Source organism: Mus musculus, chromosome 1 (genome assembly GCF_000001635.26).
Source record: "Mus musculus strain C57BL/6J chromosome 1, GRCm38.p6 C57BL/6J".
In the NCBI taxonomy this organism is placed as follows: Eukaryota; Metazoa; Chordata; class Mammalia; order Rodentia; family Muridae; genus Mus; species Mus musculus.
The window spans coordinates 59,811,185-59,838,738 of record NC_000067.6 but is presented as its reverse complement, the minus strand read 5'-3'; the positions used below and the strand labels follow the sequence as shown (position 1 = coordinate 59,838,738).

General features: G+C 37.9%; 1 protein-coding gene across 2 annotated transcripts in view; it reads right to left on the bottom strand.

Moving 5' to 3' along the window:
* Positions 1 to 27,554, bottom strand: part of Bmpr2 (bone morphogenetic protein receptor, type II (serine/threonine kinase)) — a 113,803-nt gene that overhangs the window by 39,343 nt on the left and 46,906 nt on the right. For both annotated transcript variants that reach the window (NM_007561.4, XM_006495633.2), the window contains exons 2-3: positions 24,981 to 25,151; positions 23,328 to 23,498 (exon numbers count right to left, since the gene is read on the bottom strand). In NM_007561.4, coding sequence (NP_031587.1) covers positions 23,328 to 23,498; positions 24,981 to 25,151 — 342 coding nt within the window. The remainder of the gene's footprint in view (positions 1 to 23,327; positions 23,499 to 24,980; positions 25,152 to 27,554) is intronic.

Sequence of the window (27,554 nt, the reverse complement as noted above, 5' to 3'; positions counted from 1 at the left end):
TCCTAGGCATATACACAAAGACCTGGAAATAGGCTTTCAAACGAAAACCTCCTGGAAATAGGCTTTCAAACGAAAACCTCCACAGCATCACTGTGTGCTCTACAAGGAGAAATGCGAATGTTCATACACTTATCAATAACAATGTAATACACCTACGAAGATGAGATGCTAAAGGTCCTGTATTTTATGATTTCATTCATATCCAGAAACAGGTAAATCCATAGAGACTAAAAGCAGGTTAGAAGTTGCTAGGCATGGGAAAAGAGGGAGAAGGGAGTTATTTTTTACTAGATAGAGAATTTCCCTTGTGGGGTGATGAAAATGTTTTGGAACTACATAGAAATAATGGTTGCACAATATCATTAAAGGACCGAATAGTATATTTTTAACCTAGCTCATTCTGTTATAAGATTGTACTCAATAAAATAATAACTTATTTAAGAATTTGTTGAACTCAAAAAGGAAACATTATTTCAACACATATATGATTAAATAACTTGTGGTTTTTAAACACAAGATATATATATATAAAATCAATCCCTTGGCTGCTAAGGCTCAGTCAAGTGACTTCCATCAACCCTGATGATCTGAGTTCAATCCCCAGGGCTCATATGATAGATAGAAAGAAAGAACCAATTCCCAAAATATGACCTCTGATCTCTACATCTATACCAAGGCACAGTACCATTCCACATCTGTGTGTGTGCGCACACGCATACATACACACACCCAAAAAGACAAAACAAGACTAATACAGTACACTTCCCTGTCTATGAGGACATTACAGAAGGGTTAGTAGATGCCTCTGATAGTCCTGATCCAAACTGCTTCTCCGAATTCGTGGGTTCCACATTTGTATATACAACAAACCATAAACTAAAAATACTTGAGAGAAACCAAGAAAATTTCAAAGACAAAACCTCGGTTTTTCATGCACTAACCACTACAATGGATCGCCATGAAGGAAGTGATGTTTAGGAAGTCCAGCGCAGCACCTGTCATCCACAGATTTTCAGTCTCTCTCAAGGTCAGGTGACAAGGTGTCATACATGTGTAATACATAAGTAGAACTATGGTGATTTATTCATATTGCATGTGTATAGACTTAGTTTTTGGTCTTTATTTTCTAAGCAATATGGTAATAAGAACTATTTATACTGCATTTAAATTGTATTATCATTATAAGTAATCTAAAGATGATTTTTACAGAAATAGAGATAATTTGAAGTATTTGGAAAGGTATGCATGGAATGTATGTAAACACTGTGCCATTTCATGCTTCAAGGCACCTGCTGTATTGGGTTTTTTTTTTTTTTCTTATATCTCTGATAAAGTGTAACTTAAAAAATTAGGCATAGGCATAGCAAGAGGTCAATGATAAGTAATAACAAAATAATTTACAAAAACAGAGAGTACTAAAATTGTCAGCACTACTCTAATCATTTGGGACCATTACTAAATAAATAAAATGACATCAGCACCCGTGATACCACAACCATCAACCTGACAACTGAGACAGCTATTAAGCACCTACAAGGCAAGGTTCAATGCTGTGGCAGACACCATGGTTAAGGCAAACTTATGAAAGAAAGCATTTAACTGAGGCCTTGCTTACAGTTTCAGAAGATTAGTCCATGATCATCATGGCAGGAAACAATCAGACAAGGTGCTGAAGTGGTAGCTGAGAACTTTACATTCTGATCCACAGGCTACAGACAGCAGGCAGAGAGAGACTGGGCCTACCCCCAGTGACACCTCCTCCAACAAGGCCACACCTCCTAATCCGCTCCACTCATGGGGACCAAGCATTCAAATATATGAGCCTATGCAAGCCACTCTCATTCAAACCACCACAGAACACATGCCATATGAATACGCTAGAACAATAGCTATTGACATCTCACATGAAGTGATGTCGAATGGGCTGGTGAGATGGCTCAGCGGTTAAGAGCACTGACTGCTCTTCCAAAGGTCCTGAGTTCAAATCTCAGCAACCACATGGTGGCTCACAACCATCCGTAATGAGATCTGACGCCCTCTTCTGGTGTGTTTGAAGACAGCGACAGTGTACTTGCGTATAATAATAAATAAATCTTTGGGCCAGAGCAAGCAGGGACTGAGCGAGCGGGGCCAACCAGAGCAAGCTGCGTTGACCAGAGCAAGCAGAGGTCCTAAAAATTCAATTCCTAACAACCACATGAAGGCTCACAACCATCTGTATAGCTATAGTGTACTCACATACATAAAATAAATAGATAAATCTTTAAAAAAAAAAAGAAATGATGTCGAATGGTGTTAATTGAATTGCATTACTCTAAACTGTGCACAATTAAAAACTTATGAATTGTTCATTTCTAGATTTTACAATTTAACATTTTTTGAGTTAAGGTTAACTGTATTTAACTAAGACCTCAGAAAGTGAAACCTTTAGTAAAACAGAACCACTGCACTTTATTTTATAAAAATAAAATTTCAGCTAAACATGTGGATACACACCAGTAATACTAGCATTTGGGAGATGCAAGCAAAACAATCAGGAGTTCAAGAAAACCTTCATCAATACAGTTTGAGGCCAGCCTGGGCTACAGAATGGGACTTTTCTCAGAAAAATTAAGCAAAAATAAAGACAATATCTAGGCTCTTCTCAAATTAGAAACAAGGGGCATAGTATTTTCTCTTAAACATCAGTAAGTAAGAGGTAGAAATACTATTCAATGATTGAACTCACTTGCTGCTCTTACAGAGGACTCAGGTTCAGCACCCACATGGCTCACAGCTGTCTATAAACAACCATCAGTTCTGGGAAATCCAATACACTCGTCTGGCTTCTGAGAGCACCAGGCATGCGTGTGGTACACACACACACATACATGCAGGCAAAACATTCCTACACATAAAATAATAAATAACTACCAATCAATAATGTTCTGTTATAATCAAAACAAAACAAAAACGTGATAAATGAAAGACAAGACAAAAAGAACACCGAGGTAGCAAGAGTAGCGATACTTAAGACAGAGATGATTAAAGAGACAGAAATGGCAAAGAACAAAGACCATGGTGAATGCTGGCTTGAAATATTTTCTTTTCTTTTTTTTCATGTTAGAGTTAGCATTCTAATAGGTAGTGGGTATTAATTTCCTTCTGAAATTTAAATTAGGAATCTTTATTTGTCCCTTCATTGTTACTTTCAATAGGCTTTATTATTGTTATCATCACCATAATTGTTATTTTATATTATTATTGTTGTTATTGTTGTCATACTAACTGTCCTAGAGCTCACTATGTAGACCAGGCTGGCCTCAGACTCAAAGACATCCATTTGCCTCCACCCTGGGTACTGGAATTAAAGATGTGTACTACCACACCTGGCAGATTTAAATTTTTTTAAAGATTTATTTATTTATGTATTTATTTATTTAATGTATATGAGTAAATTGTAGCTGTACAGATGGTTATGGGCCTTCATTTGGTTGATGGGAATTGAATTTTAGGACCTCTGCTCGCTCAGGTCAACTCCACTCGCTCAGTCCGGCCCAAAGATTTATTTATTATTATATATAAGTACACTTTAGCTGTCTTCAGACACACCAGAAAAGGGCATCAGATCTCATTATGGGATGGCTGTGAGCCACCATGTGGTTGCTGGGATTTGAACTCAGGACCTTTGGAAGAGCAGTCAGTGCTCTTACCCTCTGAACCATCCCTCCAGCCCACATTTAACCTTTAAGTACCATCTATTGTCTTCTTTTATAGCCTGTTATTCTGGCATCATATCTGAAATGTGCTGTCAAAACCAGTCATGAAGATTAACCCCACTTGTATATCATACATGTAGACATGCCTAAGAATTCACTGATAGGGATGGAGATGTAGCTAAGTCGGAGAGTAAGGGGGATGGTGACTACGCATACCCACTAAAACAGAAAATATTTTATTTTCAAGACACACCCACATCTCTAGGAACTGAGAGGAGCTCAGTATAGCAATTGTGTAACATGAGAGGTACCACTACTGACAGGTGGGGGTGGGGCTGGGGTAGGGGGACTCCTTTCCTATTGCATTACATATTTCTTTCCACAGAGTAAAAGGTATTTAAATATATAACTGAAAATGGAAAAATAGGAGCTTTAATTCATTAACTCGCAAATAGAGAGGGTGAAAAAAAGTATTAAGGGACTTTTAAACATGTTTAAAAACATACATATGGTATTTAAATGTCTCAAATTAGGAACATTCCAGGTTATGTCATATAGTCTAAAAACTTGACATCACTGAAAACCTGCCAGGAAAAATATTGCAATATGTGTAATCATATGTGTGTAATTAAAAAAAAAAAAAAGCTTTTGACTGGAAAACTCATTTTTATTTCTTTAAAGTAATTCCTTTTAAAAAGATTTCTGTTTTATTTTTAATTATGTGTATGTATTCATGTCTGTGAGTGGGTATGTGCATATGAGTGCAGATACTCCCAGAGGCCAGGAGAAAGAGACAGAGATAGAGAGACAAAGAGAATGAGAACACATATACCTATGTCTATATAGGCTCTTAAATCATCTCTCCAGCCATTAAAGTGATTCTTTCTATGTCATATGTTATATATACATATAACATGAAATTTCTTATTCCTTTGCCCTAATATACCCTCTTTTTCTTCTCTTAGTGTCCTCAGTTAAATATTCAGCCAAACCCAAACACTGCTAAGTATGCCTATGTGCAATGGCTGGGCTTTCCCAGGCAAGCACTTCCTGAGTACAGAACAGACAGGGACCCGTGGTCTGCCTCACTGGAGCCTGGGATGTTTCTGTTTACATATCCTGGAGCCAGGCGGGGGCTACTACTGGAGGCAGGCTGTCTGCTTCCTTACTACACTCAGCTTTTGTGTGGGACTGTGTCAAAGAAAGAACAACATTGTTACATGTGCAGCAACCAGCAGGGAGAGGTTTAAATAAAACACAGCAGTGGTTATGTCCTCTGCTTAATCTTTAACCACTCTGAGCAGAGAAGCAAATTAGGCCTTTAGGTTTTTCCTTCAAGGAATGTGTTTTTCATAAAAGCAAAGTACTACTATTTAAACATCAAAGCAATTAAAGAGCTTAATGAATTTCTAAGACAATAATTAAGACTGCTAAAATATTTCCAAACTATATCACACAGCTTAGCATTTTCACAAACATTTTATATGGAATGAATAATGTTGACATAACTAACATGCTTGGAATACTACATATACAGTAACCACAATCCGATTAATGTTTATGTTTAGTAGTTTTTAAAAATTGAGTAGGGGAAGACTTTACATTTCTTTTTACTTTTCAACAAAAATTTAACACTGAATACTTAAGGCCAATTTTAATTTACCTTATCTGGTTAAACATCCTGACCTAGCTCTTAGATTACACAAAACAAAAATAACAATAAACAAAAACAAGCCATGGCATGCTAATTGTCAAGACATTTTATGTTTGATTTACAAAAGAACCGCAGAAAAATGAACACACACAGGGAGGGGAGGGAGAATAAAGTGAAAATTAAAGAGAAAAGGGTCATAAGGAAGGAGTAAAACAAAACAGGAAAACATGTAGTATTTGTTCTCTTTAACTTTTAATTTCCTTGTTTATAGTTTAAAATTTCAAAAATATGTATTTTGTGTCAGAGTACATGGCTGACTGTATGACTGTGCACCAACTTTATACAGGAACCTCAGCGGTTAGAAAAGGATATTAGATCCTCAAACTAGAGTTAGAGGTGGTTGTGAGCCACCATACCGGTGCTGGGAACTGAACCCCGATCTTCTGAAGGGCAGCTGGTGATCTCAATTGATGACCCATCTCTCCAGCCCAGTCTTTTACCATTCCCCTCCCCCTTTTTTTCAAGACAGGGTTTCTCTGTCCAGCTTTGGCTGTCCTGGAACCCACTGTGTAGACCAGAGTGGCCTGGAACTTACAGAAATCAGCCTGTAGTCTTTTACTTTTTAAAAGTATCTTCTTTTTTTTTGTTTGTTTTGGTTTTTTTTTTTTTGTTTTTTTGTTTGGTTGGTTTTTTTTTGTTTGTTTGTTTTTTTTTTGTTTTTTCCCGAGACAGGGTTTCTCTGTGTAGCCCTGGCTGTCCTGGACTCTGTAGACCAGGCTGGCCTCGAACTCAGAAATCCGCCTGCCTCTGCCTGTCAAAGAAAGTGCTGGGATTAAAGGTGTGTGCCACCACGCCCAGCCTAAAATTATCTTATTTACTGCTTTTCAGTTACTCAATTATGATCTCCCCCCTCTTTTTAACTTTACTTTTAAGTCTGAAATGAAGATAAAGAAAATCTTCTATAAAAGTAGAAGGAACATAAATTTACAATTTCATTTCTATGGATGTGGTTCTATAGTGGTCAAACCCCTAAGATTAGGAAGTGTGAATGTAATCCTCTCGGGCGTGGAGGAACCACGGAATGGGGAGTTATGAGTATAGTTTCAACTCTGCAAGATCAGAGCGACTTTTGGAGACTCTATGACAGTGTAGACACACTTACAAAAGCTAAGCTTTGCACTTAATGAGGCCAGAGAGATGGCTCAGAGGTTAGAGCTCATGGTTTTCAAAAAAGAACTTATTTTTTAAAATAGTAATTGCATACATATAAATAAAAATAGAGTAATACAAATTTCAGTATTTATAAAGTACTGATACTGTTAGCATTTAACATTGTAATTATCTAGAATGTTAGATCTTAAAATGTTTTACTCAAAATAATTCTTAAATTTATGTCTCTTAAATTTGAATACACAATACACTGACACAAAAATGCTGAGCTATTCAGAAGTCTTCTTAACATCTCTAGTTCTCAACAATGCACACACACAACCACATACATGTGCATATATATTTGTATTTTTGAAATTTTCCTTATGTATGTAGAATAAAGAAACAAATAGGAATGCATGGCCATATCCTCTTCTGAAGTACTTAATATTTCCTTGAAGCTTATCTGTATTTAATCTGAATAAATTCTAAAACTTCATACAATTTTTTTATACTATTGTGGCAAAGTAACGTAACCTGCTCTCTACTGATGTACATTTGGTTACTTCTGTTTTGCTGTAACAATGCTGCAATGAGTAACTTTGTTTCTAATCATTTCAAATCACAGGCATTTTATACTAAGGTGACAGCTAATTTTTGTTGTCATCTAGCCTACATCTGGAATTAACTAGAACTCAAGCAGCTGTGCACAGCTGGGAGGGATTTTCTTGATTGAATTTTTTGAGGTGGGAAGGTCCACCCTAAATCTGAGCTATAACTTCTGGTGCTAGCCCACTTAAAAGGACATAGAAGAAAGTTTTTTAAAGCTTTTGGTCTGCTTGCCCTCATTGCCACTGGCAAGTTCATCTATCCTGTTACTGAGAAATTACTTTGCTGGGATTAGAATTTACTTCTTTGGTATTCCAATGTAGACTGAAGACTAGCAGCTCTCTAGGAATTCTCTGGGACTCTAGCAGGTAGACTTTGCTGAGACATCCAGATCCTGTGGACTGAACAACTACTGAATTCTTTGCTCTTCTACCACGAGACATCCATTGAAGGACTACTCAGACCAGAGACTGTAAAGTCTAATAAATCCCCAGACTAATATAACAAAGGACCAATTCTCAGAAATAAAACTCTTGAGTTTGGGATTTACTCTCTGGGTTTTTCTTTTCACTGTGTGGAATAAAGAAAGAATAATGTTCAATGTATTACAACACTTTCAAAGAACTGTTAATCATGAAGCACATTAATGAATTAGAACCATCACAGAATGAATAATAATAATCATACTCTAGGAAATATCTGTGTTGAGCTAAATTATTTGTCCCCAGAATTTATAATCACATGGACTGTGTTCCTGTGACATTATTAAATAATTTTAATACTTGAAAGTCATTCCAGTATCATGTCCTGTGTCAAACAGCTAATCATTTCCCATTTATTACCATGAAATAATTTTTAATGAATAACAAAACTTATTTTAGAAAATATAACTGTTTTAATGTCTTGGGTGCTTAGACTTTCAAATATTTAGGCAGCTGAATTAGCTCAAGCTAATGTAATATATTAGGTAGAATAATTAAGAGGGCTGATTTATTTCCTTACAAGTTACATAAACAAAAATTCTTGAGAAAATTTTCTCAAACATTTGAAGCTGTTTCTCCTGGATACAGACCTAGAATCACACACACACACACACACACACACACACACACACACACACACACACGAGAGGAAGTAGGTTGCTGAGAAAATGGGAAGTCCGTAACAACATCCTAAGGACGTTTGTAGACCTGATTACAAAGACTTATCACTAGAGTGCAGGGCTAAAAGCACAAAACAAAACAACCACAAAGGCTTCTGAGGGAAGGCACGACAAAGGAAGGTGAGGAATATAAGGGACAGTGGCATGGTGGGATGGGGTTGGGTCATATGATACTGAGATAATAATTCAGACCGTGCCCTCCTGGTGCACTAAAGATGGAGTGCAAAAATCCTGTATTTTCTAGACCGTCTTGTAGATGACACTAAAGGGTCCACATATTTTTGGGAGACCTTTTTTTCCCTTGTCTACCAAATACTGTATCAGCAGAGGCCTGTATTGATTCACCTACCTTATAAGTACAAAAAGGTTGTACAGGAAACATTTGTCAGGTATAAAGTATGGCAGGGGTAGTTTTAGAATGTGCTGGCTTCTTGGGTATGGTGATGTGATTTTATGTTGGTCTACTATATGTATCCATACATTAACTTTCTTGGTGGTCTTGTTCTATGATGAGGCTTTGGAAGTAACTCCTGAGAGCTCTAGCTAAATGTGTTCTCTATTCCAATGGTCTTCCAAGTGTGCTAGGTCCCTGGAAGACCATCACCACTCCCTAGGAGATTCTTAGAGATGCAAATCAGAAAACTGACTGGAGTCCGCAGTTTGTTTTTTTGTTATTGTTGTTATAGTTTTTCACCTTAAAAGACATTTTATTTACTATCCAATTAGGAATGATAGTACTGGTTGTAATTTAGCTAGGAGATTTAATATGTTTTTAAAAGATTCAGATTATGTTAACGTTTGGCTTGAGTGTGGTTTATCACCTCCAAATTTCACGTTAAAATTTAATCTCTCCAACCAAGCATGGTACAGGCAGAGGCAGATAAGATAGATCATTGTAAATTTGAGGCCAGCCTGGTCTACCCAGAAAGCTCCAGGCTAGCCAGTGCTACATATGAGTGAGGTTCTGTCTTGTCTTAAACCCCAAACAAAAAACAACAACAATTTATTTTCCATTATAAGATATCATTAGGAGATAGGACCAGATAAAAATCTTTAAGAGTTGTTAAGGCTCTGGTTTCATGAATGTAATTAAATTCATTAAAGTAATTAATGAATCAGCGGAGTTAAAGAGACATCTGAGGAGTGGGTCTGCTTTGGCTAAGTCTTTTCACAAGCTCTCATCTCCTGCCTACCCACCCCAAGACCTCTGCCAGCAAGAAAGCCATCACTAAATGTGACCCTCTGAACACAGACCAACGCTGTGAGTCAAAATAAACTTTATAAGCTAGCCAGTCTACACTATCGTGTTTGAAGAATGGAAAGAGGAGTAAGACTTGCGGTATTCATGTTCTAGTAACTACTCTTCCTCATCAATAATTTGTTGTCACTTTTGACACATGACTTCAAGCTTGTGGCCTCAGAGCGGTTTTATTTCTGGATTTATTTATTTATTTATTTATTTATTTATTTATTTTGGAGACAGGGACTATGTACTCATTATGCAAAACAGGCTGACCTCAAACTGACAGATATCCTCTTGTCTCTCCTTCTGAGTGCTGAGATTAAAGGTGTGTACCACCAAACCCAAAATATATGCATTGACAGAACAAAAATGTGGCTTTAAATAAAACTCTAAAAGATACTTATTTTTATTTTATGTGCACTGGTGTTTTGCCTGCATATGTCTGTGTGAGCGTGTCAGATTTCCAGGAGCTAGAGCTACAGACAGTTGTAAGCCACCATGTGGGTGCTAAGACTTGAACTTGGATCCTCTGGAAGAATATCCAATGCTGAGCCACCTCTCCAGTCTCAAAAAGAATATATTCTTATGTCTCCAATAACCTACTACATTTGTACTTGGCAGACAACTTAAACTTATCTCCTATGAACATTTTATTTCTTTCTATTATATGATACAAGACATTCTCCAGTAAATGTTGTTCAGTGCTGAGTGTAGTCTTTTATAAATTAGCAGATAAAAGCTCACTAATCATATGACAATGCACTGAAACCATATAGCTAATTGGGTATGGGCCTTTTGCTTTTATTCAAGTGACAATTTTATACAGTGTGGTTTATTTCCAATGATATAAAACACTGAAAAACTGCAAAACTATATGCAGATACATTGATACCATCAGCACTTGACATCTTCTTGCTTACATGACATTTTACTGAGCGTTGCTATGGTTTGAATTTGACCTTAATATCCACCTCAAAGATGGGACCTTTAACGGGTTGCCAAGTCTGAGAATGTCACCCTTAGGAATGGGTTAATACAGTTTAGGGATTTGTCTCCTATGAAAAGGATGCATGTGACCCTTCCACTCTCACTCATATGCTTTCTTGCGTTCTTTCATTTTCTACCATAGGACAGACTTATTTTCAAATTTCCATACTGTCAGCCAAACACATTTCTGTTGGTTATAATTCCAAGCCTCAAAAATTTTCATATAGCAGCACAAACCTGAAGAGTAAAAACCTATTTTCACTACCTTTCCTTGTGTCTCAATGTCTCCACCATAGAGTGGACCAGGTTATCCATGGCTCAGAATCAGAAAATGGTTTGTGTACATGTAAAAATCAATGTATTTTTATTATTATTTGCTAAAATAGGAGCTTCAAAGAAGTGATAAATGACAGCTTATTGCTGAGCCATCTTCCCTTTAAGTAAACTGCTGAGACTGTGACTGCTCTAAGTGGGGCTTACTGGGCCATCCAAGTAGAAGCACAGAAGACAATGGTGCTGAGGGTGATTTGAGCCATGGGGAACCAGTTCAAGAGGTGTCAGAGCAATGTAATAGTGTGTGGCCAAGAGACCAATCTTGTGATATTTTGGCAAAGAATGTGGCTACTTTCTCCCCTGTCCAAAAAAAATCTGCCTGAGGTTAAACTGAATAGTTATGGATTAAGAGCTTTGGCAGAAAAAAATCTCCAGACAACCTAGTATTGACTGTGTGGCCCTGCTTATGGAGATCTATAATTAAGAGGAGCAAGCTAAGCAAGGAAAAATATATAAAATACACAGTTTGAGGAGAAAAGGGGCACCAGGAAGTAGAATGGAGCTAAGTCCTGTGTTCAAGGAGATGACCACATTAAAGAAAAGTCTGATGCTAAGTGGAATAAAGGGAGTGATGACTTCAGGGCAAGATCCCACCCAGCTAAGCTTCCAACCTGTGAAAAGGAACTAAAGGGAAGCTTAGGGTCAGGTGTGGTGTTGCACACCTTTAGTCCCAGCACTCAAATTGGGAGAGGCATGGGAAATTTCAGAGTTCAAGGCCAACCTGGTCTATGGAGGGAGCTCCAGAACAACCAGGTTTAGGCAGTGAAGGAAATCATCAAAATCAGAAAGTGGTGAAAATGTATTTGAAGAAGGGGGTCATGTTCCAGCCCCAGGAAGCAGCAGAACTTGGTGGCTTTGGTCACATTGTTCTGGCTTTAGAGTCAAGGATTGAACAAAGGTTATGAAATATCCCTCCACAACTAAGGACAGGCACTAAGGCCAGGTGTGTGGCAGAGATGTCCCTACACGGAGGCCAAAGAAAGCCACTTGGTGAAGCTGTGAAGGTAAAGCCTGGATTGCTTTGGAAACCCCAAGATGTTGAAGATGCCAGAAGCTTGGGATACCTGCCAAGGAAAGCTAACAGGGAATGGAACCAGCCCAAGAGAAAAGAGGTGTGCTGCAGGCAGCAAAGCTGAAGAGCACTGTGGCATCAGACATGGGGATTCGGAGTCTGGAGTCTGCCTGGCTGGCTTCAGTCCTGCTCCAGACGCTCCTCCTCCTCACTGTGCTCCGGTTCCTCCCTGTCAGAATGGTGACGCACACCTTGCGCCACAGTACGGTGGAGTATGCAATCTGCTTCTTCGTTCTGATTTTACAGGGGTTACACTTAAGAGATTGCTCTTGGTCTCTGAAGAGACTTTGTACTTTTAAACAGTGCTAATACTGTGATAACTATGGGGTCTTTGAAGTTGAAAACAATGAATTTTGCATTACAATATGCCTAAAAACCTATGGGGGCCAGGGAGTGGAATGTGTAGCTGGACTTATTTTTGTGGGTTCTTCTTTCTTCCATCCTTCTCTACCCCTTTCTTCTACCCTTTCAAACGCCTAACAGTAGACAAGACGGGAAAGGGGGCTACATTATCGGTAGACTACTTCCTGCTGGCTAAGAACATCAAGTTCCTTGAGGCAAGTTTGATCTTTGCCATCAGGATATCTAATTTCTTCTTATTTCTTCTTTGCACAGAACTACTTAACAAACTGCAACTAATCAACAACAACCCTGCCTCTCAGGGCCTTAGCATTCATATACCTTCTTTAGAGTATATTCCCCAGAATTCCAAACGTCACACACTCACAGAAACTATATGCAGCTGGCAAAATCACTCTAGAGCACACGGCAAATCAGAGTCAGCTGCTGTGGACAATTTGAAACAGCCCCATATCCCACACCTGGGATTAAAACAAAAAGACATACTTATAATATTTTTGTGTTTTTAAAGAAAGCAAAATTCTCACTACAAGAATGCCAAGAGATCCCATTATAGATGGTTGTAAACAGCCACTTGGTTGCTGGGAATTGAACTCAGAACTTCTAGAAAAACAGTCAGTGTTCTTAACTGCTGAGATATCTCTCCAGGCCTATTCCTAATTATTTCAAAATAATTATTGTCCTAAAATATGCACATAATTTTTTGTTCTTTCTTCTTTTAATAAGTATAAAAATATGTCTTGTTTTGGCTCTTAAACTAACAAGCATCTTGATCCATCCTTATTTCCCATTTTCTATTTCATGCCCTTAGGGAGAAACACTAAAACTGAGGTCATAGACTACTTGTGGCCCCATGCCAGTACTGGCTTCCTGACTGTAAGCTTTCTTTCCTAGCTTGGTGTGAAGATGAAGACATTTGTTGCCAGATATTATAATTTCTAATATTAACAACACAGAATAAAATTATAATGTTATTTCCTAAACCTGGGTTTAGATGCAATTCAATCTTGTTTCTCATCATTTGGCCCAACTTCAAAGTAATGAATAATGTAAGTGAAAAAATAAAAGAATTCTACATTTATATCCTGACATTCACAAAAGAACTGCCAAAGTTCAATAGAATGAATTAGGTTTAATTAATGAATTAAATATATATGAACAGTTTTTTGCTTGCTTCTCTACTGACTTAATTATCTTGTTTATATAGTTAGGAAGGCTAATTATAGCGATACTAGATATCAAGAAAATGTTCTAAAAACAAGTTTCCAAAAATTTTAATAATTATATACTTCTTTTAAATTGTGAATCTACAAATACATAAAGATTTCTTAAAAGTATAACAAGATAAGTAAATATTATAGATATAAGTTCAATCACTTAAAAACTGCTTTTCTTTTTTAAATGGTGTGCATGTGTGTCTGCCTGTGCATATGAGTGCAAGTGCCCATGGTGGCCAGAGGCACTGTCTCTCCTGACACTAAAGAACAGGCAGTTGTCACCTGACTCCTGTGGACGCTGGGAACCCAGTCTGGGTCCTCTGGGAAAGCAGGGTGTGCTCTTAACCACTAAGTCATCTCTCCAGCCTCACAAACTGATTTTCTTATTAAGCAGAGTAAAGCCTATGACTGTAAAATACCTCAGACTAACACAGTTTACCTAAGTGACTGGACTTTTGGTTTTCAGTGCTGCATAGACCGTATTAATGAGTATTTTCTTTCTTTCTTCCTTCCTTCCTTCCTTCCTTCCTTTCTCTTTCTTTCTTTCTTTCTTTCTTTCTTTTTCTTTCTTTCTTTCTTTCTTTCTTTCTTTCTTTCTTTCTTTCTTTCTTTCTTTCTTTCTTTCTTTCTTTCTTTCTTTCTTTCTTTCTTTTCTTCCCTCCCTCCACCCCTCTTGTTTTTTGAGACAGGGTTTCTCTGAGTAGTCCTGGCTGTTCTAGAACTTGCTCTGTCGACCAGGCTGGCTTCAAACTCACATGTCCTTCCTGATAAATATTTTCTTTCTCTTGTCTAATTGAGAGAAAAATCTCAACTTGGTAGTAGTTTACCGATTACCTCTCAAACATTTGCCAATTTTTTTTAACACAGAAAGTGCCAGCTTCAACCTTTAAAACAACAATATCTAGCTAATTGATATATTTTATTTTATGTGTATACAGCTTTTGTTTTGTTTCTAAATAAACTTTAAAGTTACCTTTACAATATTTCTTTTCATTCACAACAATGATAAGCATTTAAAATATATGTAGGTGACTGGAAAGAGGGCTCTATGACTAAGAATACTTGCTGCTCTTGGATAGAACCTGGGTTCAGTTCCCATTACCCACATATAACATTCATATAACTCCAGACCCAGGGGATCAAACAGGCATGTGATACACATACATGTATACAGGCAAAACATTCACAGGCTTAAAATAAATTTATAAATATATATAAAAATTTAATTAATTAGATGATTTTAAGAAAATATTAAATAATATAGAAAATGTAGAATTCTTAGGGATATACAGTTACAGTGAAAATCATGGCAGGGTTCTTGAATTTTAGGAAATGATTATTTTCAAAAAAGAATCTATCCCCTAACCCAGCCCATAACAAAATATAAAGTGCTCACTGTTTGTATACTGATGAAACATATCCTGGCGTCAGAACACCCAGATTTCAATCTTGACTCTATCACTTGTTACTACAGAGCATCAGGTATGTTACTTTTATATATCTAAGCCTTGGTGTCCTCCGTGTAAACTAAGAAAATGGTAGTCACTATTTCATAATGTTTCTGAAAGGGTGAAATTAAAATGTTAGTATAGAGAGAGTAATAAGAGAAGAGTATCTATCTGCCACATATCACATGTTCAAAGATGTTGCTCAGCTGCTTCCCAGTACCTATGACATCACTAAGTGCTTGTCTTACAGGTGCTGAACAGGCTGCTCAGTCTAATAACTCTCATTAGACGCTTATTGCATATAGAACAGCATTTTTTACTATTTTAAAGTTTAATACAAGTATTTTATGATAAAGCCCCATTAAATAGATAGCTGCAACTACTGTCTTAAGACCAAGGGAAAACCATGCTAATAATAGGACCGATATTGAGTGAAGAAAGGACAGTGCCTAGGAAAAGTTAACAGTTTCAGACTCGGACACTATGCAATAGAGAAAGCATGTTCCTTCCTCAGAAAGTAAGATCTCAGATGGAAGAAAGAAATTTATCTTTTCTTAACTCCACAACTTTATCTGAACCTAAGTCTACTTTAAATTGTATATTAAGTAGGTACAGAATTGTGTGTGTGTGTGTGTGTGTGTGTGTGTGTGTGTGTGTTTCCTGCTTTTTCGACTCAGAGTTTCTCTGTGTAGTCCTCACTGGCCTGGAACTTACTCTATAGATCAGGATGGCCGTGACCTCACAGAGATATGCCTGCCTCTGCCTCCTAAGTCCTGGGGGATTAAAGGTATGTGCCACCACTGCCCAGCAACATCTTTTTAAATTTAAATTTATTTAGTTTTATTTTACATGTACGGGTGTTTTGCCTGAATGTATGTATGTGCATTACATTCACGCTGAGGCCAGAAGGAGGCATGGATCCAGCTGGAGTTATAGCTGGTTGTGACAAAGCCACCCTGTGAGCGCTGGATGCTGGACCCTGGTCCTCTGGAAGAATAGCAAGTGTTCTTAACCTCTGAGCTACCACCCCAGCCCAAGAACTCCTTAGTATTTTTTAAGATTCTCATATAATGAAAGCAATCAAATCTGTTCCAAAACTCTGAAACATACTAGCAAAAGGAGAAAATCTTTGGAAAATAAAAATTTAGGCACAGAAAGTATTAGGTATTAACTATGAGCCCTTAGCCCTCATCTCTAGCCAGTTTTATCTTAGAAAATTTTCTGGTAACATTGTCCTAAACAGAATTTTTGCTTCAGACCCCAACTAATAAGAGTTACAGTAAAAATAACTAGTTTGGATTTCTAATTATAAAATTCTTTTTTTTTTTTAAGAATTCTTATTTTTTAAAATCATTTCATGTATATGAGTACACTGTCGCTGTCTTCAGACACACCAGAAGAGGGCACCTGATCCCATTACAGATGGTTGTAAGCCAACACCATGTGGGTGCTGGGAATTGAATTCAAGACCTCTGGGAGTGCAACCAATGCTCTTAACCACTGAGCCATCTCTCCAGCTCCAAAATTCCTTTATTTTTTTAATGGTAGTAATTAATCTTCCTAGAAGATAAAATAAGTAACTATGCTTCAATTGCCAAAACTGAAAAAAGAGCAATGACTTTTTTATTTTTTCATATTTTGAACAGAGATTAAAGTCCTTATCAACTAGAATTGGCTGGTAATTGTGGTGGTCTGAATGAAAATGGACCTCATAGGCCCACAGGGAGTGGCACTATTAGGACAGGTAGAAGTGTGTAACTAGGGGTGTGGAGAGGGAGCTTTTGAGGTCTTAGATGCTCAAGCTTAGTGCCTGACTCTTTTTCCGCTGTCTGCTGATCTGCTGATAGAACTCTCAGCCATCTCTCCAGCCTCTGTGTGATCATGCTTCCAACCATGATAATAATGGAATAAATCCCAAAACTCTAAGTCAGCCCCAATTAAATGCTCTCCTTTATGATAGTTGCCATGATCAGGGTATCTCTTCACAACAACCAAAACTATAATTAATACAGTAATCTACAATAAGAGTAGAATCTATATTGTAAATAGAATAGTGTTCATATAGCTCTTTTCAATATTAATAATTAAGGGCTAGTATTTAATTACTTTAAAAGACACTACATTTATGTTTCAATAAAAGGAACCCATAGACTTTATATTCTTTTAAATCTTTTAATAACAGCCCACAAAAACAAGGATTGATAGTCTATAGAGATTTTATTGCTATGTGGTCATCTCATGGTTTCTAAAAAACCTATGAAATATAGTTTTATAATAATTCTCAAGAATCACTGGGTGGAGGGGTTCAGGATTTTAACCCCAGCACTCAAGAAACAGGCAGGTGGATTTCTGTGAGTTTAAGGTCAGCCTGGATTATGGAGAGAAACCCTGTCTCAAAAATAAAAACAAAAACAAAAATGGAGAAAAAAATTCATAAAATCTATAACTTTTTAAAACGTAAAACTAAAGGTAAATAAAATAATAAATAAATTCTCCATAGTCCTAACTTTACATCAAATTAATCTCTGAATGACTGTGAAGCTCTGTGGTTCAGCGAAGTAAGAGACTCATTTATGGCCAAGACATTGGTTTGTCACATCCAGGAGGATTTCTGAGTTCGAGGCCAGCCTGGTCTACAAAGTGAGTTCCAGGACAGCCAGAGCTATACAGAGAAACCCTGTCTCCAAAAGCAAAAACAAAACAAACAAACAAACACAAATATAAATGAGGGGCCCATCATTTTTGTTGTGATCTACACTTCCTTTTAACTATGCCGTCTTTGTCTTTTTAGCAGAAAGTAGCAACCAGCTTTCAATAGACATACCTTTCCATTTTATAGCTGGAAAAAATGTAATTTTATTATTTTATGTGTATGGGGGTTTTGCCTGCATAAATGCCTATGTACCACATGTGTACAAAAGGGGGGCATAAACTTAACCTTTTCAAATATTTTTAAATTTTTAAATTTTATGTATATGTATATTTTTCTGCATGTATGTCTGTGTACAATACATATAACTAGTGCCTGCAGATGTCAGAAAATGGCATCAGATTGTCTGGGGCTGAAATTATAGATTGTTGTGAGCCACTATGTGAGTGCTAGGACTCTAAGCTGGGTCTACATCTCTCCAGCCCCAATGGGCACTTTTTAAAAAAGAAACAAGTCTGGTATAGTGCTGCACACCTGTAATTGCAAGGCTTGAGAAGTAAAAACAGGAAGATTTCAAGTTTGTAGCCAGTCTGGATACATAGGGAGTTAGAGGCCTGTCTAGACTAAAATAGTGTTCCGCAAGAGAAACAGGAAGGTGTGGGGAAACAGTATCTTTGTAATCTCTCAAATTTTAGCAATATTATATTAGTAAGATGCAATTATTACACCCTCAGATTTTATTCTTTCTTATTAGTCTAGGTCTTTTGCCTGAGCATATGTCTGTGTATTACTTTTATGACTGGTACCCATGGAAGCCAGAAAAGGGCACAAGGTCCTCTGGAACTGGAGTTATAGACAGTTAGTTATGAGATACCCATGTGGGTACTGGGAATCAAATTTGGATCTTCTGCAAGAATAGCCAGTTCTCTTAACCACTGTGCCATCTCTCCAGACCCCCAGAATTTTTGTTTAACATAATATAAATATTTTCAACATCATTATGTATTTTCATAATACTTATTGATATGTTTATTTATTTACTTATTAGTTTTTTTGAAACAGGATCACATATAACCCAGGGTGGTCATGAATTTACTAAATAGCTGAGACTGACCTTGAACTTTGAATCTTCACATCCACGTCTCCAAGTGGTGGGATCCTAGTTTGCACCACTCTCCCTGATTTTACAGCTGTATGCTTCAGTAGTTATGTAATATTTTATATGCAATAGACATTTTCCTTATATATTTTCTTATTTTTAGATACTCAGGCTACTATTTAACCACAATTTTGTTAGCAGCAAAGTTTACCATTGAGGCAATATTAAACATCCATTTATTTACTTGACTCATGTTAGCCTTCAGCACACTGTACGTTAAGCGTGTGCATACGTGCATGCACACACAGAGGTACTTGTGTACATACAGCTGTGCGTGCACTTTGTGTGTATGGAGGCCAGCTGACAGCTTGGTGTCATTCTTCCTCAGGCACTGTCTACCTTGTTTTCTGAGACAAGGTCTCTCAAGAGGACCTGGGGCTTTCTTATTTAGCTACACTGGCTGGACAGTGAGCCTCATTCTCTCCCTGTCTGTCTCCCCAGAGCTGACACTGCAAGCCCATGCCAACATGATCAACTTTTTTGATGAGACCTGGGAATGGAACATTTTCGTTATTATTAGGGCAGCCCATTATAGCAGTTCAAATAACGCTTAGTTGAAAAGTTCTTTTAACACTTAGATGTTTTATGGGGCTGAAGAGATGGTTCTCTGGGTAATAGTACCTAATGCTCTTGCAGAGAACCCAAGTTTGGATCATGACACCCACAAGAAATGGCTTACCTGTAACTCCACCAATTCCTTCTTCTGGCCTGCCATGACATCTGCACTTACATGCACATTCTTACACACACACATGTAAATGGAATATAAAAATAACAAAATGTTTACATTTTTTTGTTTTTGTGTGTTATATATGTGTGCTTGTCTGTGTGTGGGTGGGATGCATGTAGATGTGGTTGTGCTTGTGGGTGTGGGAGCTAGAGTTCTACAGCAGCTGTCTTCCTTTTTCACTTTCTACTTTCTTTTTGAGACAGTCTTTTCATTGAACCTGAAGCTCACTGACTTGGTGAGCTCCAGGGTAGTCCTGTCTCCATATCCTTCCTCCCCATCTTTGAAGTGATACATACATGTCACCACTTCCAGCTTTTATGTTGATGCTGGAGATCCAAACTCAGTCCTTCATGTTTGCATAACAAGCATTTACCCCCTTACCCCTTCTTTAAAGGAGCTCTTTTCCAGTTTCTCTTTGTCTTGCAGGGCACTAACTTTTATAAATACACCCCTCCCAAGTCTAGAAAGTTGGCTCAGTAGTTAGAACACTTGCTGCTCTTGAAGATGATTTGGGTTCAGTTCTTAGCACCTACATGGTGGTTTGCAACCATCCATAACTGCAGTTCTTCTGACCTCTTCAGATTCCAGGTATGCATTTGGTGCCCGTGCATACGTATATGCAATACACTCACACAAAAAGTAAAATAAATAAATCTAAAAATTAAAAACAAATAATCCCCCAACCCCTCCTCTTCCTCCTTATTTATTATAACCCAAGGGATTGAACCTAGGGATCTGTGAAACCTAGGCAAATAATCTATACCACTGAGCTAGGCCCCATATCCCAATTACTAATTTTTCCTTTACAATTAAATTGGAGACATTTTAAAACCATACAAATATTCTGGCTCCTCATTGAACTTGCTCTCAAATATATGGTCCTCTTTGATACTTCCTTTCTGACCTACATGATGGAAGCTGAATGATGACTGACCAATCCCAATACTCCTGTATTTTCAGTTAGCACTTGACATTTACTCGTGAGCTTCAGTTCCTTCAAATGGTTGTAATTCATTATTGTACTCAGCTATTCTTGAATTCAAACTTCCCCAATTTGAGCCCATGAAGGGGTTCTACAGAGCTGGCTCCTGCATCTTTTTTTTTCTTTAGCTTTTTATTGGTTGTCTGTGAATTTCACATCACGCACCCCAATCCCACTCATCTCCCTGTCCCTCTGTATCTGCCTTCAGCCCTTGCAACCTCCCAGCAAAACAAACAAACAAAAATTGTTGTAGAAGCTGCAATATGTCACAGTGTGTCCCACAGTGAGCCTTTTGTCCACACAGATTTACTTGCAAATGCTCACTTCAAAGAGTTACTAGTCTGGTTCAAGGTAGGCTTCTACTACAATATCAATACTGGATCCCCACCAGGACTCCTCTTGGACATCCTGTTGCCATGAGTCAAGGAAGTCCTACCGCTTTGGGTCTGTAGGACAGGCCCCTTCATGCTCCAGCAGCTCACAGACAGGGTAGATGTTGGGGTGGGCCCACTCAAAGCCCTGGACCTAGGCCTTGGTGGTAGCTAAGCGAGTCAGCCCAACAGATCTCCCACACTTGCACCATGAGGACAAGCTTTCCAGCTCTTCCCCAGCTAGCTCAACCAATGCCACAGGGAACCAGGTGCATGGCTCCTGCATCTTTAAGGTGAGTCTCCACCATTTTTGGTAATTTTTACTTTCTAGCATAAAGTATTTCAGCCTTGGGCTTACTTTGCTCTTGTTATGGAATAAATATTTTCTCAAAGAGAAATAGTTTCTTTTAGCAGAGAACACTATTACAGACTAAGATCTGGGCACAATGCAGGCTTATTGTTACTGGAATGCTTCTGCCTTTTTTTTTTTCATTTTTTAAAGAAATAAGAAATGTTTATGTGGGGTGGGGTGGTGGTTTGAATATGCTTGGCCCATAGGAAGTGGCACTATTAGGAGGTGTGGCCTTGTTGGAGGAAGTGTATCACTGTGGGGGTAGACTTGAAGCTCTACCCAGTGTTGTCCTTTATAAGAGTTGCCTTGTCATGGTGTCTCTATACAGCAATGGAAATCCTAACTAAGACAGATAGAGATACAGCTTAGAGTAGAGTGCCTTCTCATTATGCCTGAGACCCACACAAGAAAGCCTCAAACAGATTCTTAGGACAAAAACAAAAAGCAACTATATTCTTTGCCAAAATATAACAAAAACAGACTCTAGCCTAGTTGCTAATATTGTTCCTCTTTGAAACCTGTTGAGTTGGTCCTCCATAGCCCATAGTACTCTCAGCAATACTGTCTTCCAAGCTCATACTAGTATGGCCATGCCTCCTGCATTAACTGTTCTCCTAATCCAAAGTCTCATGCATTTCTTCAAAAAGTAGCATTTCCAAGCCTGTCACAGCAATGTGCCACTCCCAGTTTCTACCTTTGTTACTTTTCTATCACTGTGAAAAGAAACCATGACCAAGGCAGCTTATAAAAAAAGAGCCCATTGGGGACCATCATGGTAGGTAGCATAGGGGCAGGAAGGCATAGTGTTATAGCAGGAGCTGAGAGCTTATATCTGATCCACAAGCACGAGGCAAAGAAAGAAAGCTAACAGTTAATGGTGTGGGCTTTTGAAACCTCAAAACTCACTCCCAGTGACACACTTCCTCCAACAGGGTCACACATTCTAGTCCTTCCCATACAGTTCCACCAACTGGAGACCAAGCAACAACATATAAACCTATAGGGGTCACCCTCATTCAAGCCACCACAGTATGTATGTTTAAATTTTTAAATTTATATTTAATTGCACATACATTTTATATGACTACATACATATGCATATAATATGTGCAATGCATTTGTGGATATGTTTAAATTCCTAAGTCTATATCAATAACATGTATTCCAAGTTTCAATTTCATGGTCAATAGTTACATGTATATCTACTATGAAGGATTTTGTTGTTGATGTTCATTTTGTTTGGCTGGTTTTTTGGTTTGGTTTGGTTTGGTTTGGTTGGTTTTCGCTCTTACTTTGGATTTGGATTTTTCATTTGAGACAAGGCCTCACCATGAAGCTCTGGCTGGCCTAGAACTTGCTATGTAACCCAAGCTGGCCTCAAAGTCATATAGATTCATCTGCCTCTGCCTCCGAGTGCTGGATTAAAGGCCTGTGTTATCATGTGAGCTGCTATCTGTTTCTTGAGTTAGAATTTCTCTATATGTCCCACACTAGACTTGAATACATGACCTCAAGTGACCCTCCTTCATTGGCCTCCAGAATGAATAGGACTTCAGTCACAGGCCAAACTACAGCTATAGTCTCCCCACCCCCCACCCCCTAACCCCCATCTCTCTCCTCTCTCCTTTTGTTATTATTGTTTTATTTTGTTTTTCAGACAGGGTCTCACTGTGTAGCCCTGGTTGGCCTAGAACTTGCTATGCAAACCAGACTGGCCTCAAACTCACAGAGATCCATCTACCTCCCAAGTGTCAGGATTAAAGGCATGTGCCATCATGTACATCTGATATCACCAAATTCCCTTCCTTAAGTGGGTTTTAGATTTTTCTGTTTGTTTGCTGAGGTATGGTGTTTTATGTAGTCCAGACTGGTAAGAACTCACCAGGTAGCTCAGGCTGTCTTGAGTTTACAATCCTTCTGCCTCAGCCTCTGGAGTTCTGAGATTACAACCGCACACCATCATGCCAGACAAAGGGAAAACTGTATCTTGATTCAGATTTCGTTGATAATAAATATACCAATGCTTTGCTGGTGGTGGTATCTTACTTTGAAGATTTTAGAGAAAATTTTACTAACCTTGAATGTTTATCTATTTATATTTTCAAAACTTCTAGAACAAGGAATTATAAAGAAATTACTGTAAATACTTACTGAGTGGTGTTGTGTCAGGGGGTGGAAAGTTCTCAGTAAAGTTGACATTACATAAATCTGTACTACAGCAGCAAAAGCGGTACGTTCCATTCTGAATTGAGGGTGGGGTGGTAGTTACTACACACTCTTCATAGTGGCACTCTTGGGGATCACCGATGTGAGACCAACATCCTACAGATCGATATTAAAGTTAGTTAGGAAGCAATATGGTAAATATAACAACTAATTATGAAATACCTGCAGTCTTATAAAACTAATGTAGTCATAAAGAAACCTAAATAAAAACGGTACCACAGACATTTCACAGGGAAAAGCAAACAACAAAACAATTATGCTTAACTGCACCATAATATAAGAATTACTGAAGAAACAGCAAAGTCCAACTATTTTAGATTTACATTGTCCTTAACTTTAAAATAATAATACAATCATAACAAAGACTGAGTGACATTCACTTGCATACAGTTCTGTAATCAATGTGTGTATGATGGTAATTTTGGAAAAACTTAGCAATTTTAATCTAGAGCATAACCATACATTTTTATGATCTATTGATTCTACTTTAAAGAATCTACTTTTAAAAAAAGAATAAATAAAAATAAAAAGCAATCAGACACAACTTTTTTATGTTTGGAATTTTTCATTGCCAGATAATGCATTTCAGTGAAAACCTGCTAACAGCATGGTGTTCAAAACATGTAAGTAAACTGGGATGCATATTCCCAGTGGAACACGGTGCTGAGGCACACAAGTTTTCAGAGAGCACTTATAATAACATGGAGGGAAAAGAGGAGAACATTTTTATGTAACATTACCCTGATTTTAAAAGAAGACTGGTATTCATATAAATATTAAAGTATATAGAAAATATACCTAAAGGGAACAAATCAATATTAAAAATAATATATTTTTAAGAGAACTGAGTTGTAGACCTTGGCTTTTCTGAATAGTCTTTTTGTTTTTTTCAAACTTCATTCACAAACTTTAACTTGTAAAGAGAAAGATGTTACTAAAAGCCCAGGCATGGTGGACCATAACTTTAGTCTCAGCACTTGGGAAGCAAAAGATGGCAGATCTCTGTGAGTTCCAGGCTGGGCTAATTTACACAGTGAGGCCCTATTTTAGCCAAGAAAGCAAGCAGGCAGGCAAGCAAGCAAACAAACAAACTAGACTAAACGTAAACTTTCTTTTATGAATTTGGAGCTTGTGGGTGAATAAATAGATATATTTATGTGTTTATCTTCTTATATACTACTTTTCTGGGTAGGGCTTTAATCTACCTACACGTCATTTCTAGATAAGCTCCAACTGTATGAAAGCAGTGCTGAAGACAGCCCTGTGGCAGAGATCCTGCCGTGTGCATCATAGTCTGGGTCTGATTCCCAGCACCCAAAAGAAAAAACAAAAACAAAAAACACTAAGCAATTTTAAGGGGGAAAAAAAGTATTACTTGGGGACTGAAAAGATGGCTCAGCTGTTAAGAGCACCCACTGTTCTTCCTGAGGGTCCAGGTTCAAATCCCAGCACCCAAATGATAGCACACAACTGTCTATAACTCCCAAGATCTGATTCTCTCACACAGAGATACATGCAGGCAAAACACCAATACACATAAAATAAAAAGGTAAATAATTTTAGAGAAAAATGACTTGCCTTGTTTCACAAGATTGATGTCCCCTTTTGATTTCTCCCACAGACCATAACACGTGCTCCCTTTGGAACATAATATTGTCCCATTTTCATGAGAGATTCGACTCTCACCTATCCCAAGATCTTGTTGATATGGATCTTTAAATGCACACAGCCGTTCTTGATTCTGAGAAGCTGAACAAAAGAACAAAGAACACAATGATAAATTGATGTTTCTTTGATAATACCATTGATTGTAATAACCTTTAAGATTTCACTTAATAATATATGATAATCTAATTTGAGTAAGATTAAATCCTTCAAATTTAATTATTGAATAAATTTTTAATCTTATGCTTACCCGATAATTTTCTGTTTCAAGATTTATCTTTATTTTTTAAGCGTGTGTGTGTGTGTGTGTGTGTGTGTGTAGGTATGTGTACATGAGTTGAGGTGCTCACATAGGACAGAGGCATTAGAAGTTCCTGTAGCTGGAGATAAGGTAACTGTGAGCTGCCTGACATGGTTGCTGTGAACTGAATTTAGATCCTCTGGAAGAGCAGTACTACTGAACCATCTCTTTATCCACACCTTCCAGCACTTTTGGACATTAATTTTTATATCCAAATAATAAGAAATTAAAGAAAATATATTCCCTGATAACAGCCTTCCTTTACACATATACTTCTTATCACTCTGTCCACCATTAAATATTTCTGCTGTTCAAAAAAAAAAAAACAGGCTGGATAGATGGCTCAGCGGTTAAGAGCACTGACTGCCCTTCCAAAGGTCCTGAGTTAAAATTGCAGCAACCACATGGTGGCTCACAACCATCCGTAATGAGATCTGACTCCCTCTTCTGGTATGTCTGAAGACAGCGACCGTGTACTTACATATAATAAATAAATAAATCTTAAAAAAAAAAAAAAAAAAAAGGAACTTGACTTCTTCCAAAAAGAAAAAAGAAAAAGGAAAAGAAAACCATCTTCAAAAGAGCATGGTGGTATATACCTTTAATCCAACCCAGCAGGGGCGTGGGAAGGGAGGCAGAGGCTGGGAGTAAATTACAGGCCAGCCTGCTCTACACAGTAACTTCCAGAACAGCAGAGCTACAAAGTAAGACCCTATCTCAAAAGAAAAAAAGAAAAGGAAAGAAAAGAAAAAAGAGAAATACCATGTTCTAAACTAGCTTTAAATCCACCACATAGGCCAGGCCTGGTGTTGCACACCTTTAACCTAACACTTGGGAAGTAGAGGCAAGTAAATCTCTCTGAGTTACAAACCAGCCTGGTCTACATAGCTAGTTCTGGGCCAGCCAGCACTACATAGAGAGACCCTGCCTGAAAAAAAAATGATACATTTACACAATGGAGTACTACTCAGCTATTAAAAAGAATGAATTTATGAAATTCCTAGGCAAATGGATGGACCTGGAGAGCATCATCCTGAGTGAGGTAACTCAGTCACAAAAGAACTCACATGATATGTACTCTCTGATAAGTGGATATTAGCCCAGAAACTTAGAATACCCAAGATATAAGATACAATTTGCAAAATACATGAAGTTCGGGAAGAACGAAGACCAAGGTTTCTTTGCCCCTTCCTGGAATTGGGAGCAAGGCACCCATGGAAGGAGCTACAGAGACAGAGTTTGGAGCTGAAACAAAAGGATGGACCATCTAGAGCCTGCCATACCCAGAGATCCATCCCATAATCAGCCTCCAAACGCTGACACCATTGCATACACTAGCAAGATTTTGCTGAAAGGACCCTGTTATAGCTGTCTCATGTGAGAATATGCCAGGGCCTAGCAAACACAGAAGTGGATGCTCACAGTCAGCTATTGGATGGATCACAAGGCCCCCAATGGAGGAGCTGGAAGAACAATATGAACCCTATAGATGGAAGAACAATATGAACTAACCAGTACCCCCCAGAGTTCGTGTCTCTAGCTGCATATGTATCAGAAGATGGCCTGGTCGGCCATCAGTGGAAAGAGAGGCCCATTGATCGTGCAGACTTTATATGCCTTAGTACAGGGGAACGCCAGGGCCAAGAGGTGGGAGTGGGTGGGTGGGGGAGTGGGTGTGGGAGGGTGTGGGGGACTTTTGGGATAGCATTGGAAATGTAAATGAAATAAATATCTAATAATAATAATAAAAAAGGGAAAAATAGTACTATTTCAAAGACAAAAAAAAAAAAGAAAGAAAATATGGCCAGGCAATAGTGGCACATACCTTTAATCCTAGCACTTGGGAGGCAGAGGCAGGCGGATTTCTGAGTTCAAGGCCAGCCTGGTCTACAGAGTGACAGAGTGAGTTCCAGGACAGCCAGGGCTACACAGAGAAACCCTGTCTCAAGGGAAAAAAAAAAAAAAAAAAAAAAACAATAAATAAATAAATAAATAAATAAATAAAATAACCAGATGAAATGTTCAATAGCTCCTCAAGGAACATAACTGTTCCTTACTTTAATGCCAACCTGTCTTTCTTCAAATATATTATGTAATTTAGCTGATTTTTAGCATTTGCCATATGACCGGATTAAAAACCACTAACCAGCATTGTGAAAATACCAAAGAAGTAAAAGGTTATCAAA